The sequence below is a fragment of the Arvicanthis niloticus genome, chromosome 16, assembly GCF_011762505.2.
Source record: "Arvicanthis niloticus isolate mArvNil1 chromosome 16, mArvNil1.pat.X, whole genome shotgun sequence".
Lineage (NCBI taxonomy): Eukaryota > Metazoa > Chordata > Mammalia > Rodentia > Muridae > Arvicanthis > Arvicanthis niloticus.
Window position 1 is genome coordinate 53,548,032 of NC_047673.1, and position 12,767 is coordinate 53,560,798.

The window sequence follows — 12,767 nt, forward strand, 5'->3', positions numbered from 1 at the left end:
CCGTGGTCAACAGCAGGTTACAGAAGGTAAGGGACACCCAAAGGTCCACGCCAGATCCCGTTGATAGATCTTGTGTAAGAACATGAGACCCCACTAATTTTAACCAAGGCACATGAGGTTAAACAGGGAGGCTAGAGAGACTACAAGATAAGTCATTAGAAGATTTAGTGTAAGTCTAGAGTAAAGGAGTGGAGAAAAAGAATGGAGAAGAGGAGTAGAGAAGAGTGGAGAAGATTTAGTGTAAGTCTAGAGAATAGGAGTAGAGAAGATAAAAGGTTTAGTGTAAGATAAAAGGTCTAGTGTAAGTTGCTGAGACTAGAGAGAGGTGAAAGAAAAGAAAGGTAACAGGAAAAGAATTTACAGAAAGCAGAGAAGAGGGACTCCAATCAAAGGGATATAAGAAACTCCTTGAAAAAGACCAGTGTGCACATTGAAAGTAAAGAGCCAGCTTCGGGGTCCAAGAGGGCCCTAACAAATAGAAGCCAGGGCCAGGAAATCCCAGGCCTTGAAAAACACCCCAAATGTTGAAGATACTAGCTCTGTATGAAGACAGCTATTGAGATAGATGGGGCAGCTTGGAGCCACCCAACTCTTGATAGACAGAGGGTCTTCCTCTAGGCCAATGGGCCAAAATGTATTCATGAACTACCCGAAAAATGGTGGACTAAGAGATGGGCTGGATATCCCATTCATTTATGGTCATCCTAGAATGTTCCTACCCTCTGTCGGGTTGAGACTTACTCCCCAGGATGGGGGTCCAGATACACTTTCTACCCGACGGGCTGCAACTAATGACAAAAACTCACAGGTAGAGGAAAGGCTTCTCCTACTGACTCCAGCCAGGAGCCGCGGTAACCTGCTTTACACACGGGAGCAGTTTTCTCCATGCTGGTCAGAGACAAGCCAGCACTACTGTTGTGGACACAAATGTCATCTGGGCTGACTCCCCACTCCTGGGACCATTGGTGCAGAGAGTAACCTTGGAACTTGGGGCCAACAAGAAAATCAACATCTGCATGGTTATTTTTTTGCTTTTGAGGAAAATGGTGACAAAAACTATTATTAAAAATTAGACAATTCACCCAAAACTCCCAGGGACTAAACCACCAACCAAAGAATACATATGAAGGGACCCATGGCTCCAGCTGGATATGTAGCAGAGGATGGCCTTAGCAGGCATCATTGGGAGGGGGGGCCCTTGTCCTGTGGAGGCTCAATGATCTAGGGTAGGGGAATGCTAGGAAGCTGAGGCAGGAGTGGGTGGGCTGGTGAGGGAGTACCTTCATAGAAGCAGGAAGAGGGGGAGGGGAGAGAAGGGTTGTGGAGGGGAAACTGGGAAAAGGGGTAACATTTGAAACGTAAATAAATAACATAATCAATAAAAAATAAAAAAAATTAAATTTCACAAAACAAAACAAAAAATTAGCCAATTTATATTCTTAGTTGAACACTCCAAAACAGTAAGTAAATGACCAGCAGAGAACCATAAACTAATTAGCACGCCTTCCTGTCCTGGGTTATTACTACATTCATTCACAAAGCATATTCATTTATTGTAAGGTAATGAAACATATTTAAAGAAACAAAATAGTTGCTTTCTGCCAAGCACAACAGCAAAGCAAAAGCTTATGCATAGCTAAGAATTCTGAAGCTTATATCAAGGACAGCCAGGGCTGCTAAACATATCTGGCTTACATAAGGGAAGTAGCATCCAACCATGGTGTGTAGCAATGTTGACAAGTCCCTCCAACTTAATCCCACTTGAATTAATGCATGTGGAGATTTCACTCTAAACAAAACTAAGCTCTGGGTTTATTTTACTTCTTTCTGCTTTACTGGCGTTTCTTTGAAGCTATTCCTGTAAACATCTCCAGTCTCCAATTTTTTTTCCTCTGCTTCAGTGGTACACGCCAAAAACTCCTCAAATAAAACAGTACTAGCAGATCCTTTACTGATAATACTGCTTATGAAAGGGGTTTAAGTGTTACAAATTAATTCCATATTCACATACAAACATATTATTATGTTTAATTATTATTATTATGTTATTATACAAACACATATTATGTTGGTGTTAAGAGGCAATATATTCAGTAGCAGAAGAAAAAACCTCCAGTGTTGGTCTATGCAGGATGCATTTTTTTTAAGGTCATAGCCCACAGACTAAGTGGCTTGTGGACAGCAGAACTGTTTCTCTCATTTTTGGAAACTGACAAGGTTATAGTTAAGGTACTGACATATTCATTACCTGATGATGATGTTATTTTTAAAGGATGACTGTTCACTGTGCCTTCATCTTATATCTCTTTCACAAGGGCCCTGAGCCCATTCAAGAGACTTTACCAAATCATTTCTAATTACTCCAAATGTTAAAATCAACATAGCAGGTGAAGTCTCAATCTATGTATTTCGAGAGTACAAGTTTATGGGACATAGCACTTTCCAAATGGTATAACCAGTGAGGTTCTCTAATGTCTATTCCTGAAAAAAGCTATGTGAAGTTCATTGATAAATTTATGCAGCCTTTTTGTATTTACATAATAAAGGAAGTGGCAATGTGAACAGTAAAACTATGTCACAGTAACACAAAAGTATAAATGATGGCCAGTTAGTGAATGCTTACAACAGATGCCAATCAAATTTGGAACAGTTTTATCTTAATAGCCCTTTATCTGAAGGAGATAAAAGTCATATAGAGAATAAAAATACAAAACCAGAAGCACTTTTGAAAGAATGAAAAAAAGTGAGATAAATAAATATAAAACTGGTTTTTAGCATAAAGCCAATCTGAATCATTGTGAATAACTCTTTTTATATAAAATTATATCCAGTGTGAATTATTTTATTGACCATCTTTGACTTTTTGTCATCTGATATGCCAAGTGCTGGAAGCCCTAACTGGAACAAAAGAGCAGGAGAAGGATATTAAAGGGATACAAGTAAGCCACAGAGAAGTCAAAGTATTCCTATGTGTAGATGCTTCAATAATATACATAAAGTATCCCAAATATAATATCAGAAAATTACTAGGAATATTCAAAACTTTCAACTAAGTGGAAAAATACAAAATTAACTTACAAATTTCATTAGCCTTCATATATACATGTAACAAGCACATTAAGAAAGAGCTCATGAACACATTACCATTAACGTTAGCCTCAAAATAGTAACATATCCAGAAATTAACCCAACCAAAAAAGTAGAATTTTATAATGAAAAAAAAAATATATATATATCATTGAAGATAGAGACTGAGAAAAAAATTAGAAAATGGAAAGGCATTCCATGCTCATGATCAGTAAAATTAACACTGTGAAAGTGACTAACTTATCAAAAATGATTTACAGACTGGTGTAACTGTAATCAAAATCTCCATGATACTCTTCACAAAAATTGAAAAGGAATCCTAAAATTCATATGAGCCCACGAAAGACCCAAGACAGCCAAAGTAGCCGATAATGCCACAGGATTAGTATACTACATTTCAAGCTTTGTTAAAAAACTATAATACAAAAGTATGATATGGGTACAAAAGCAGAGATATAGATCAGTAGAAAAAAAATAAAAAATACCCCAAACATGAGTTCATATAACTATGGCCATATCTGACAAAGATACCTAAAACACAACTTGAGGGAAAGACAATATCTTCTACAAACGGCTCTGGGAAAACCAAATGTCCATGGGTGGAACCATACAATTAGACTTCTGTCTACATCTTGTAATGGAATAATATCCAAAATATACAAAGAACTAAAAAAACACACAAGAAAACAAATGACTCAGTAAAAAATAAATGGGCTATGTATTTTAACAGAATTCTCAAAATAAACAGAAGTTTAGATAAGAAATATCTTATTAATTATTCAATATCCTTAGTATTTAGGTAAATTCAAATTGCAGCTACTCTGAGAAGTCTGCTCACCCTAGTCAGATGGCTACTATCAAGCAATCCTCTGATAAGTAAGGAAGGAACAGGAGGGGGGAACTTTTATTCACTGTTGATGGGACTATGAATTGGTACAGCCACTGTGGAAAGCAGGAGAAAAAGCTAAAACATAAATCTATGATACTACCCAGGTATCCCACTCCCTGATATATACTCAAAAATCCCTGTCATCCTAGAATACAGATTGCTCAGCCATGTTTTTTGATGGTCTATCCACAAAAGCTAATCAATTGAAACAACTTAAATGTCATCCATTAAACTAATGAATGAGTTATGAAAACTGTGGTACATATTATACACAATAGAATTCTATTCAGCTGTAAATACAATGAAATACCCAGGCCCAGAAAGACAAGTATTGAAAATTCTTTCTTATTTCCAGACCTAGTCCCAAATCTTGAAATCTGAGTGTATGAGTTGCAGTGACCTCAGAACAGGAAAGTAAGAACAGAGATGGGGGAAAGCGATCTTCTGGGGGTCAGGCAGTAGAAGACATGTGCTATGGATGAGGGTAGATGGATATAATAGAGGTGTTCTAATTGGGAAGCAGGAAGAAAGGTAAATAAAGAAGTAGAAGAAGGAGGTATGTAACACCAAGGATGTTTGAAACAAAAAGAACAGGGAAACATTTACAAGCTTACTTTAGATATATTACAGATATGTATTGTGTATGCATACATACATTGCATTGGGTATATACCTACTTATTTAAGTGATGTTACAATGTACAGAGTTACAGTTGTTTCCCCAAGCCCATGGATTATCTAACATAAATCCATGAATTTGGAAATAACTCCTTCAAGTCGCTTTTTAGTTAAATGTAAGGCACTTTACAAACATTATGATCTATTCCTATTGTCCTTGGTTGCCTTCCCCAGTGTGAAAGACCATATTGCTGAAGGCAACACCTACTTCAAACTCAGGAGTTAAAGGAATTGAGCTGAGACTGAGCTGAAAGCCTTCTCCCAGAGGATTGGCTTCATAGCGTCTGAATATACTAAGCAAGCTGCTAAGAGAGAGGAATTAATCAGTAGTCCTCCCTAGCTGTAAAAACTACAGATACAACAATTAGGCGATCAACATTTTCTCAATGGCACAATAATAGCAGTTTTATCTTAGGGTAACTGGAAGCTTTCTAATTGTATTTAAGGTCATCCACTCAATAGGGGGATATTCATGCCTGAAACTGTACAGCTAGCCAACGACCCATGACTGGAGAGATCATGGTCTTGAAAGAACCTACTACTGTTATTTTCTTTAAGTCTGTACCATTTATAACTATATTCTAAATATTTACCTTTATACCCACAGGTAAGTGTACCTCTTGGACCTCATTAAAATTTCTTTTTTGCAACAGATAGAGACTGTTACAGAAGTCCACTTGTGGTCAGAATGCAGAGAATTAGTGACTATGACAACTCTCACTGATCCTTGTGCAATGCAACCCTTACATCTAAGCTTAGGAGAATGTTGGGGAAGAGGAAGCAGAAAGATTCTAAGACCTAGAAGCCCAGGATGGCTGCCGCTAGATAGTGTCCCAAAGGCATGATAGGAAAAATGCACCTGCAGAATTGCAACAACATGATTGCCTAGACAAGACAAGCATTATGACATCACCAGGTAGCACAGCAACCTGGACAAGGGGTGTTCCATATAGTCCCACCCTAATTGAAAAGCATGGTGGTTAATCGGGGCTGAGAGAGGGAGGATCAGTTTCCTCAAGAGATAAGATCCCACATCAGATGGCCAATCCCAAATAGTTACCCCTGGCCACATATGCATGAATACAACAAATGCTAAAGACCTTCAGTAGGTTGAGTGTACACATCTGCAAATATGTACATATATATGTATAAGTATACTTAGACATGCATATATATGTGTGACAGTAATAAATCATAGATGAGGGAGGGAGAGGGGAAAATATTGGAGTAATTTGGGGAAGAAAAGTTATGATATGGATATAATTCTTATGTATTAAGTCCTAAAAAATAAATTAATAAAAATTTAAAATAAAAGATATATTCTTTATATTGTAAACATAGTATTCAAGCATTTCCTTTTTACATTATTTTTATTTGATATATATGATTATTTCTTTGCATATATACACCACATGCATCCCTAGTGTCTGGGGTTGGGTTGGAAAACTGAAGTTATAGAAGGCTATAATCTACAATGTGGATTCTAGAAACCAAATATATTTTTCAGAGGCCCCACAGAAATATATGTCTAAACAAAAAATAGATTAATATAAACATATAATTAAATGTAGTAAATTAAATATCTACTAGATTGATTAAGGAAACATGTACAGCTGATCTGCGTATAGTCACAGTATAAGTACTTATTATATTCTATAAAGTTGTTGAGAAGATATGAATTAACAATTATGGATTCATTGCTCCTTGCCAAAGACAGTGTTGGATTTCTGTGAGATTCTAGTCACAAGATGTTTTATCCACAGTCATTGCACCACAACTTTGTTTTAAGTATATTGCTATTTCAGGATACTTTAATTTATATTGTCAATTCATTAGTATTGAGCTCACAGCCAACAACGCTATGACTCATGACTGAATGAAGTTTATCTGAACATATATTTGCTTAGTAAGGCTCATCATAACTTGTAATGTGCTTATAAGGGACTTGGCATGTGTCTTTAAATAATCTGCAAACAGGAGTAGAATATTGATTTGGTGTTTCTATAATTTTTACTGAGTAGGAAAATTAACAAGTAAAACCAGAATCGACTGTGCATAGATATCAATGCCAATTTGCTTTTAATTAGTACAAAATTCAGACTCCATAAATAAAATTACCCAGGCTTGGTTCCTTCTCCTAGGAGATTAAGGGTTTATCAGGATACCTAAGTCTTTGCCCTTTCTGAATTATTTTAGAACTGAGGATATCTAGTCTAAATTCAGCCAGAGAGTAGACCGAGTCTTTCATAAATTTAGCTTTCCTATTTATTCTTACAGTAGACTCTGATTGAAATCCATGTACCTTTCCTTAAAAAAAAAAAAAATTATACACATTTCCAGTCATTGAATTCCACACACTCTCAAACAGATAGCCATCATTTACATTACTCAGAGAGCCATTGGTGTTGAAGGTACCCTTAGCATATGAAAGGTCTCCGCTCTATGTGATCATATTTCAATGAGAAACATAAAGCAAATCTATATATTTTCATAGTATAAATTTCTTGGTTTAAATTCAAGTAGTCATAATTGCAATGGACAAAATTGTGTAATGGTTTAGGGATAACTGTGGGTAAGAATGGTTTAAACTGTACAAAGTTTATACTGTACAAAATAAGAAATGTAGATCAAGAGTTAAGGTCTGCAGTTCTTTGTTACCTCGAGTTCCAAGCAAGGGGTAAGGTAGGGCACTGGTTTGGTCATCCTGATAAACTCTTAGAAACAGTGATCATGTGAGTGTTCACAGAACTTTGTTTATTGTTTTGCTTGTTCTTTGACTATTTGTGTTTATTGTCTTGCTTGTTTGCCCTATTTGCATCTATTGTATTGCTAGACCCTCAACCTAGAACTGACCTTAATAGTTACATGTAATTAAAATGGTATAAAAGCAAAAAGGAGGAGGGGGATGAGATGGGGGCTTCTAGGGAGGTGAAATGGGGAAAGAGAATGACATCTGAAATGTAAATAAATAAAATATCCAATAAAAAAGTTGATATAAACCATTGTGTCATTGTTCACGTGATGGAGTAGACTTGATGGCATTTTTTGGATGAGTGCTGACGTCAAGTGCTGAAATGAGTTAGAGAGGAGGGGGACCAGTATGTAATCAAAGGAATTGTAGGCTAAGGTTCAGTCACTTAAGAAAATGTATTCAGTACATAAATTGAGGTAGAAACAATAGAAATAAGGCAAAATGAAGAAAGGGTAGAAAATTAAATTTAGTAATAAAATGTTATATCGGCCAAACTCAACCCCAAAAGCACAGTGGTCACTAAATCATTCCACCAATCAACAAAAATTAAATGACTTATGTACATACAGTTGTAAGTGTCTAAGATGAGAATATTATCTTTATACCATCTTAGTTTTGAAGATCATGAAAGGACATCATAAACCCCATTTGTCTCCATTTATAAACTGGGCCTGTTTTGGGGATGAAGGCTATAAGGCACCAGCTCCAGGAATAGACCATAAGTCTCAGGAACTAGAACATAAGACACCAGCTCCAGGAACAGACCACGAAATGCAGAAACAAGGTCATAAAAACCCCTCCCAAAGAACAGTCTGAAGATAACCATAAAAATGGGAAAATATCCTATCTCAGGATGTGGCACATGTTTTGGGTAACCTATCCCATCCTATGGTTAAACATTCATGACATAGGAATGCAGACCACTAACTACCTGTGAGGCCCTAGCACCTAAAATGAAATTTTAGATTACCTAATTATTCTAGAGAGTTCCCCTGGTTCCCTGTAGGAAGGTTTGTGAGCCTTTGTCTCGGGTAGCCATTTTGAAAAATGGTTGATCCCCACATGCAGATTTAGTTATTTGTCTTTGCATACTATCTAAGTCTGGGGTCATCCTTTAGCAATTTTCTTTAGCAATTGCTACTACTAAATTGCTCACTAACGATTTAATTGATATAAGTAAACTTCAGAAGAGCCAAGTCATTATCCTCAGATTTCTCAGATTTTAGACATCATCTCTATAATAAAAGAATTTCATCATTTACTGAATTATTCATTTTATGATACTTCATCTCTTAAATTAAATATATAAGAAAATACCAATGGAACTCTTAGGTATATATTTTTAAGACTTATTTTTTTATTTCATGTAGATGTTTATAGTTCTGACTGCATGTCTGTGCACTGTGTATGTGCATTGTCTGTAGAGGCCATAAGAAAGCATTAGATTCCCCAGAACCCTAGTTATAGGTGAGTGTGAGCCTTCTGATGAGGGTTAAAGGACCAGATTTGGGTCTTCTGCAAAATTGGCAAATGTTCTTAGCCACTGAGCCATCTCTACCACCCAAGTAATACACATTTTAATCAGACATTTTAGTTCACTCTTCACTGTAAGCTAGTATATTTGAATAATGTTTATTATTAAAATTAAAATAATAAAATTCAAATGTGAATCAATTTCATAACCAAGATTTCCAAACTGCAAAGTTGTCAGAAGCATAGACTATAGAAAAGACTTATTTTTCATGCTGAAAGATGTGTGTGGGAAATAAAGTAGCAAATGCAAGAGAGAAGACACAGGTATCAAAGATGAATCACAGAGGCTTGAAGGTGAGACCAGAGAGGCTTTAACTTCAGAGATGTCATCCAGGCACCCCTGATGTTGTTGCTATGGTGACAAAGACATGACCACAGTCTTTATTCTCAGAGCCAAGTAGTATACCTCACCAGTGATTGCAGGGGAGCCTCTGTATTTTGATGGCTTGAACTCTGGGTCAGGCTTATTCTTGTCAGTTCAGAATCCTCCTCCGTCATGACATCTGGATTCCCAGCTCTTACTTAGGCCCATCATGCCCAATCATTAGTCTTTTCCACATTACTTTGAGCTCTTACTTCTAGATTCTTTGACTAACCAAAAAGCATGCTACAGAGTCCTTAAAATCGTGCCTCCATATCTTTACTTCTAATTGCTTCCTTTCTTAGTTTTTATTGTAATACAGATGGAAAAGAAAGAAAGAAGGGTGGGAGGAAGGGAGGAAGGAAGAAAGGGAGGGAGGGAGGGAAGGAGAAGATGAGAGAGAGAAGTAGGAAAGAAAGAGAATGAAATGGAGGAAAAAAGGAAAGGAGGAAGCGAGGGAGATATATGAAGGGTATAATCATCTTGTTAGTAGTCTCAGAGTCAGGTTTTGGTCCATATTGGCCTTGGTATATTCTAATTCTTTACTTAACAATATAAAAATGCCAGTGATCTCAGTGGTAATTTTTTGCATGTTTATGTATGTATGGGTTTGGTATATATGCTTATCTATATGTGTGTTCACATGTCTATGGGCACTTGTGTGCTTTCACATGTGTATAAACACTTGTGTGTGTTTGTCTGTCTTGGCATGTAGAAACCAGAAGTAGGTACCACTCTGTTTTTCAACATTTATTTACTATGGCAGGTTCTCTTGCTGAATCCAAAGCTCAGTGATTCTAGATATCACAGATAGCTGACTTTCCTCCACACCAGCTTTTATGTGAGTTCTGGAGAATCAGACCTCTGGTCCTCAGGCAGGTGCTTTATCCAGTGAGCTATCTCCCCAAAGCACTGACAAATAGTTTTTGATGAAGTTAAAAGCTTCTAAGAATGTTTAGAATATTATATTCACTATAAACAAGTTTTGTAATCATATAAAAACTCTTTTTAAAAAACGTGCTCCATCAGAACATAAAAAGAAACCTCTAGAGGGGAAACAAAGGTTCTGTGATTTAATAGACCCTCCAAGCAGTCTCATGACAGAGGCCTATGTATTTCCTTAAAAAAAAAAATCTTCAAAAGCTATCCTCAACACTTCAAACATTCTAATTCAAATAGCACAGTTAATGTAAACTCACTTTAATCTTCTTGCAAATGTCTGTAACAAGCGAAAAGGAAAAAACCTTTCTCTCTTGATGTTACGTTTTATAGGCTACCCTCTGCTTCTTCGCTGATTAAAAGGGTGATTCTCTGCTTCTATTCTGACTTAATGAAGAAGACCTTAAATGCTGCTGTCATTTATAGAGAACATGCAGCCATGAAGTTTCCCTAAAAGATTTTACCTCAAAGGCCTGAAAGGTCAGTCCAACGTGGTAGCCCTCGGACACCATTATTTTCCATACACACTCCTTCATTGGTCGGTAGTCATCCGGATAATTGGGAGACTGAATCTGCCCTTCATTTTTCCTTATCTCCCCTCCACAAATTGCTGAAGAAGGCAAAATAAACAAACAAACAATTAAGTCCCACCCAACAGGTCATTTTGCCCGTACTTTTCTTCAAAGTATTGCAGGTTAGTTTTCTATGAGAATGCAAAGACCATGCCATAAAGAAAATGAAGGCTATGCAGCTAGAGTGCTACCAAGATTATAGAATGAACACAGTCCCTTAACTGTGTGCATTAGAGGATGACCAACCAAGGAGTGTAGAAGTTTTCATTCCTGTGGCGCCCTAACAAAAACTAAAGTCGATTTTTGTTTTTATTTATCTTGTAATGTCATTGTGCACTTAGTTTTTCTGTGATTCCTTGTGACGATTTGTAAAGAGCTCACTAGCAAAGAAGCTTCACTCTGAGCAGAGCCCCTGCAGCTTCCGACAGCAGTGGTGTGCAGTATCCATGGGTCTGTCCAGTAATCCCCTCCCCTGGCAGGACATGAATATTTAAAACAAAACCTACCATTTATTTAAAATTTTAAGGGAAGTAAGACTCTCCTGTCTTGGAAACGATGTAATGATGTAATCTCCTGTATGGAGAAGGGATTTATCCCCCAACAACCCACTCAAAAAGCTGGTTTACAGCCAGAAAGCTGGATGCCAGCTCATTGTCTTTAAAAGAAAGTAGAACAAACGCATGTAATAAATTCTTTCTCACATGCTGACTCTCCCATTTAGACAAAGAATTCTTCAGAACTGTACACAATCACCCTCTGTACAGTTCCCTAGAATGGGGTATTTTACCACTAGAGAGGTCAAATAGATTTAAAAAAAAAAATTCAGTACAAAGAAAATTTCTAATTTTTCTTAGCATCTCACAGCAACATAAAACAAACATAAGAAACGCTGTCTACTTGCTTTGTCTTGCCTGTTTTATTACTGTGTCACTTACACTAGAAAACCTCTTCTTGCCATTTAAACTTGTCGAGTATTTATATTAAAATCATCCTGTGAACATCAATATGTTGGCTCAGAAAAATTATATAATGGCAAAATAAGCTTCCCATATTGTTTTAATGAAATGAAAGGAAACTGAGTTCTGTTGAGATGCTGGGGAATGAAGTGATCTCCTAAACGTAATGTGACTTGCCTTCATAGACAGCTGCAAACCCTTTTCCTACCCAGTTACTGCTGCTACGGAACTCAATCCACAGTCTGCTGTCGGTAGACGTAAGGACTCCAGCCACTTTGTCCCCACAGAATCTACCTAAAAGAAATTAAAGAATAAAAAGAGGTTCCTAAATATGAATATGTATTAAATTACACACTGTGCATTGAATTAGACTAGCACTATATATATATGTATATATATATATATATATATACATATATATACATATATATACACATACATATACATACATCATCTACATCTATATCTACATCTACATAAACATCTACATATACATGCACAATTTCTGGCAATTAGAGTAGTGGTTCTCAAACTATGGGTGGCAATCCCTTTGGCAAACCTCAAGTTTCAAAAATATTTACATTATGATTCATAACAGGAGCAAAATTACACTTATAATGATGTAGCAATGAAAATCATGAAGAACCTGTATTAAAGAGTCAGAGTATTAGAAAGGATGAGAAGCACTGCTTTAGAGCCATAACTTTATCGTAATATCTCTTAAATGAAGCACTCTCTTCAGACAAATTCAAAATCTTCAGTCAACTGACAGCCATATCATTATCTGCTAAAGAACTAAGGGTTAACCTCCCAAATTCATAAAAGATCACGTGATGCTTCAAGATGATGCTGTGACTCTATGGGAAACAAAAAAAGTCTCAAGTCCTCCTGAGACTTTAGACCAATTATCAACGTGATCACCCCTAGAAGGGTACGATATGCTCCAAACACAACGAGAAGTTTCTTCCCTCATCAAGGTAATGACAACACCTCAGAACAAA

General features: G+C 36.6%; 1 protein-coding gene across 1 annotated transcript in view; it reads right to left on the reverse strand.

The window, feature by feature from the left end:
- Tll1 (tolloid like 1) overlaps positions 1-12,767 on the reverse strand; it is a 195,492-nt gene that overhangs the window by 43,472 nt on the left and 139,253 nt on the right. Inside the window, exons 11-12 of the mRNA XM_034520913.3 lie at positions 11,944-12,060; positions 10,703-10,848 (exon numbers count right to left, since the gene is read on the reverse strand). Of these exons, the coding sequence (XP_034376804.1) occupies positions 10,703-10,848; positions 11,944-12,060 (263 nt within the window). The remainder of the gene's footprint in view (positions 1-10,702; positions 10,849-11,943; positions 12,061-12,767) is intronic.